General features: G+C 31.2%; 1 protein-coding gene across 1 annotated transcript; it reads left to right on the top strand.

Moving 5' to 3' along the window:
* The first annotated feature begins 2,563 nt into the window (after positions 1–2,563).
* LOC104098529 (protein LIGHT-DEPENDENT SHORT HYPOCOTYLS 3-like) lies at positions 2,564–3,477 on the top strand. Its single transcript, XM_009605282.4, has one exon. It carries the CDS (start codon positions 2,656–2,658, stop codon positions 3,247–3,249), a length of 594 nt encoding a protein of 197 aa, XP_009603577.1. The 5' UTR covers positions 2,564–2,655; the 3' UTR covers positions 3,250–3,477.
* The last annotated feature ends 1,804 nt before the right edge of the window (positions 3,478–5,281 follow it).

Genomic DNA, 5,281 nt, shown 5'->3' with positions numbered 1-5,281 from the left:
TAAAGAACTTCTATTATTATTATTATTATTATTATTATTATTATATATTTATCTTTTTTACTCGCACTATTATTTTATTTGGTTTGATAATGATATGAGTTAAGTTAAATAAAAGGAATGCGGATTTATTATTGTTGAAATCAATTTGTTTGGGAGTAAAACATAGTAATAATTGTTGTTACCTTCGAGTTCGTTATACCACCCCTACGCCCTCTATTATCCTCCTAATCATCAACTCCTTTTTGGCTAAGGTTGTTAGAGCTGCAAAAATAGGTAATTGCCTTAATTTGACCTTCTTCAGTCAAGCTTTATGATTCGCTCATAATTTTATTACTTCTTAGAATAAATACTTTTTATATCTAATCATGATAAGCAAAGCTTCATAATGTAGCTTTTTATTTTTCAAGTTTCATTCATTTTTTCATTAATTTGACGTTAAATTTAATTTTACAAATTGCTATTTTCCTATTCCTTAAGGCTGATTGCATCATACAAAATGAGATAGTGAGTCCAATATAATTTTTATAGTATAACTTGCATAAATGTAATACTACTTGATATCTCCATTTCTTGACATAACTACAACCAAGAGGGCAACGATCTATTATTGGACAATAGAAAAAAAGGCAACAAAGAGAAATCAATTTACTTGTCTTATGACTTAAAATGAAGATATAAGAAACCGTGACTCTAATATACAGATCTCTACTATCATAGCCAGTAGGATCTTAATTAAAGACCTCAAAGAACTTCATGTGAATTTTACTGTTAAACACTATTTTTACTTAATCTGAAAAAGCAATTGAAAAGCTATATTTGATCATTTTCTCTTTTACTTTGTGAAGCCAAGAAATCTCAATATTATAGCATTTTAGGCCAAATTATAAAAATTAGTTTATTTTGAGAAGTGTTTTTTTTTCTAAAGTGCTTTTCTGAAAAGTTCTTTTGGTGAGAAATAATTTGTGTTTGACTAATCAATTTGAAAAGCATTTCTGAGAAGCAATTAGTATTTGGTCAAACTTGTAAAAACTGCTTCTAAATATATTTTTCTCAAAAGTATTTTTCAGAAAACTGCTTTCGGAGAGAAACTATTTTTTTCGCTTTCTCCAAAAGTACTTCTGCTTCTATTCAGAAGCACTTTTTTTCTTCTTCTAAAAGCTTGGCTAAATACTATAACTTTGAGAAAAACAAAATATATTTTTTGAAAAAAAAATTAATTTTGGCTTTAAAGAAACTTGGCAATAAAGGCTATTAGTGTGCCTGTGACATACATACGAGGAGTATAGTGTAACGAATGCATTTGTTCCACCTTTAACTAGATATCTCAAATTCAAAGTTTAAGAATAAATAAAAATAGTACGATGAACATGATCTTTCTATCTTTAATTTAACTACAATTTTTGAGTTGGAGCTCTGAAGTGAAGTGTTGAAGTGTATTTCGATTTTATCTAAAAGTTTAATTAGTACATATTAAAGAAAATAAGCATTTATATATTTAATTATATCTTTAATATAATCTTTTTGGTATGAAGTGATTTTCCTTTAGTATGTCTTATATAGTGCAAATTCAAATTAATTAAACAAATAAATTTAAGATAGAAATGATTAAACCGAAAATCGGTGTGACTTACACATTTGATAGAAGAAACCTACTTACCTTTTGCCAGATGGAAAGGCCGAGAGATCAAATAAATCTCGACGCTTGAATTGTGAAACTTTTAATGTAGAGTAGATATGAACCAATAATTTTAAAGACACAATAAATCTAAGATTAAAATTTTTTAAACATTTAACTCATAAAATTTAATTTTTAGCATCCCTTTGGTATATGCTAGAATAAAAACAAGTGTAGGTCATTTTGGTCATTTAACAAAGGTATTGTCAATCACTGCCATAAAAGGTTAACTGGTGAAGAAACAAAATCATATTTATTCCCTTCAATTTTTTTTAAAAATCAAATAGTATACTAGCTTTTTCCTGTCTCCATCTATCATTTCCATCTTACTGTCAACCTCTTTTCATTTCCACAAAAGCCCTAACCAGGTCCCCTTTACACTTACCAATTACCATTACTACTCCACACCCCCCCCCCAAAGGAGAGGACTACAGTTGCTGCCCCTTTTCTAGGAAAAATATCAGCCAATCTCTGCATACATTTTCAGAAATCAAAGCCCCATAAAAGCTAACTCCCCAAACATCAAAGGTTTTTTTTTCTAGGATTGATCAAATTATTGCCTTAAAAACCAAGAAAAGCAAACAAAAGTTCAGCCCCCTCCCCCCTTTAAATTCTCTCTATTTTATTCCAACATGTAGCTAGCCCTCTCATAAGGCCGATGCAATGTATCGGTACCAGGTTAAACTGAACTTAATATTTTTGTCGTGAAATATAAATATATGTGTAAAAATTTATTAATATTATAATATATAATACTATGAACTCATAATTTTAAAAATATAATGGGTTTAATACTAAAAACCTTAAAGATTAAACTCAGAAACTTAAATTCTTAGACCTCGTCACGTGGTCATAAGCAAACAACTTTAAAAACCCTAGATCAGTATAAATCTATTGGTTCTTACCCCCTTCTTACATCCTTCTTTTTCTTCACCCCTTTATAATTAAATCTGTCATAACAAATTAAAAGATCAAAGATAATGGAGTCAAACCAAGAAGTGGATTCTCCAAACCATGCCAATATCCACAACAACAACAACATGATATCCACTTCTTCTGCAGCTAATAATTACTTAGCTTCATCTTCTTCTTCTCCAACAACCCTAAGCCGATATGAGAACCAAAAGCGCAGAGATTGGAACACTTTTGGTCAGTACTTAAGAAACCATAGACCACCTCTTACTCTTACTCGTTGCAGTGGTGCACATGTTCTTGAATTTCTTCGATACCTCGATCAGTTCGGAAAAACCAAGGTTCATACTCAACTCTGTCCTTTTTACGGACACCCAAATCCACCAGCACCTTGTCCTTGTCCTTTACGTCAAGCTTGGGGTTCACTTGATGCACTAATTGGTAGACTTAGAGCTGCTTATGAAGAAAATGGTGGAAAACCCGAAACTAACCCTTTTGGTGCTCGTGCTGTTAGGCTTTATCTTCGTGAAGTTCGTGATTCTCAAGCTAAAGCTAGAGGTATAAGTTATGAGAAGAAGAAACGCAAGAAACCAACTTCCTCTCAACAACAACAACAACAATCTTCTGCTGCATTTCTACCTCCTACTGCGACGTCAAGCTAATAATATATCGTAAACAGCGTCTCTGTCTTTACCCTCACGAGGTAGGAATAAGGCTGCTGTTCAGATTCCACTTATCGGATTATATTGGGTGTGTTGTTATTGTTGTTGTACGGTACGGTATGTTATGTCTATTCTAGCTATTTTTAACAATTGGAACTTGGAACCCTTTTTCTTGTTACTATTTATGGATATTGAACACTGATTCTGATCAGTACTTTTTTTAGCTAATTATTATGCAAATGATCTAGAAGTGATAGGGGTAGTAATGGAAGTGGTAGTGGCACTGGCTCTTATATTAAAAGAGAAAAAAAGATGTAGGTGAATTTTGTGCTATAGATCTACCAACATTTGTTATGGATATTTCTCTTTCTTGGCTAAAACCCTATTTATGATTTGTTGTTTCATAGATTTGCTATATCATGTTTCATGTCTTTTTGCTCATATTTTACAAATATTTTAATGGATACAGTAGGGAAAGTGTTAGTGACTTTGGCTAGATCATATGTCAGCTTTGTCTAGGACTGGTCTGTCTTTCACACTGCAAATATAAACCGAGTTTCATCACCAATCTATCAGAAAAAAGAAAAGTTTCAACTTCAATCATTTTTCTTTCTTGGCTAGTATTTTTGTACATAATTGGCTTGCCTCAATATGTTCTTTTTTGGTATATACTTTTAATTTGAATTACTAGTATATATATTTTCCTCTCCGGCCAGTATAAGCATTTTTTGCCGGTCAGCTTTAGTTATCTGACCAACTAGTAAAAATATATACTTGCAAATATACATTCTTTATAATCCAAGGTTTTTAAGGAAAGCTCTTCCAAATTCCTCTATAAGTTAATCATCAGTATAACAATTTATATTTGAAAATTTGTAATTTTTACTGCTAATTAGAACATGTTGATATTTGACTTCATTTTTTTAATTGAATCTACTGGAAGTAACATATATTCTGAAGAGTTTAAGTTAGTGTTAGGAAGATGTAAAAAGTATTACCAACACTATTAGGTCACTTAAAGCTAATTGCACTTAATTCTATTTGAATATTAGTTTTTATACTGACAATGTAAATTTTTTTTACATTATCAGTTCAATATTCTAACGGGTTACTACACTATTTTCTAGATTATCCCATATCAGACTTGATATAGAAGGTTATATGTTATTGTAGATCAATTTTATCTGATAGTGTAAATTTCTTTATATTGTTAGTGCACAAAGCTCATATGCTTAATAAGCATTCATGTTGATGGTTTTTAAAGTTGTAGACATTTTTTTAATTTGGTAACTTGCTTTAATTAATCACGAGTAAAGTTTACAAAGTTATAGACAGTTCAATGTACACACAACTTCAAATCCTATTCTGAATACTTCTCAGCTTCTTTTGTCCCCTTTTCACTTATTTCTTTCTGAATTCTGTGTATGGGATTGTATTCAGGGAGTTCCTCAGCAAGATCTTATGGCTTCTTTTATTAACCCAAATCCATCTCCCATTACTACATTGTGTCAATCTCAGTCTTAGATGTTTCCTAAAGTGGATAGAGCATTAAATTAGGGAGGTATTCACCATTTAAAAGTCACTCCAACAGTATAATCTAGCTAGATATTGTACATTTATGACCATTTAGTCTTGACCCAAAAAAGACAAACCTTACTTCAAAAATACTTACTGCATGTGAGTGCTAGTAGGCCGAGCTAGAGGGGCAGGAGAGGTTCATCTGAATTTGTTTCGCCGAAAAATTCTGAAAATTCTGCTTCGGCACTAGTTTGCCTCAAATTATGGCCAAAGACTAGTCCATTTGTGGTGTAAATGACAATATTATGCTTATGATAATTATAAGAGATCCTCAATTTTTTGGCTCTGTGTGTGTATACATGTTAGTAAATGTATGTTTGTATGTGACTATTATATGCTGCATGTATTCATAAGTCATTGTGTGTTGACGTTTAGAGACATATAAATGGAGTAAAGGAGATGCTAAAATAAGTATTTGTCATTTTTGTGGGAACATACTAGATTATTCTCTTAG

This window comes from Nicotiana tomentosiformis, chromosome 9 (assembly GCF_000390325.3).
Source record: "Nicotiana tomentosiformis chromosome 9, ASM39032v3, whole genome shotgun sequence".
Taxonomy (NCBI): domain Eukaryota; kingdom Viridiplantae; phylum Streptophyta; class Magnoliopsida; order Solanales; family Solanaceae; genus Nicotiana; species Nicotiana tomentosiformis.
This window is presented reverse-complemented; position numbering and strand designations above follow the sequence as displayed.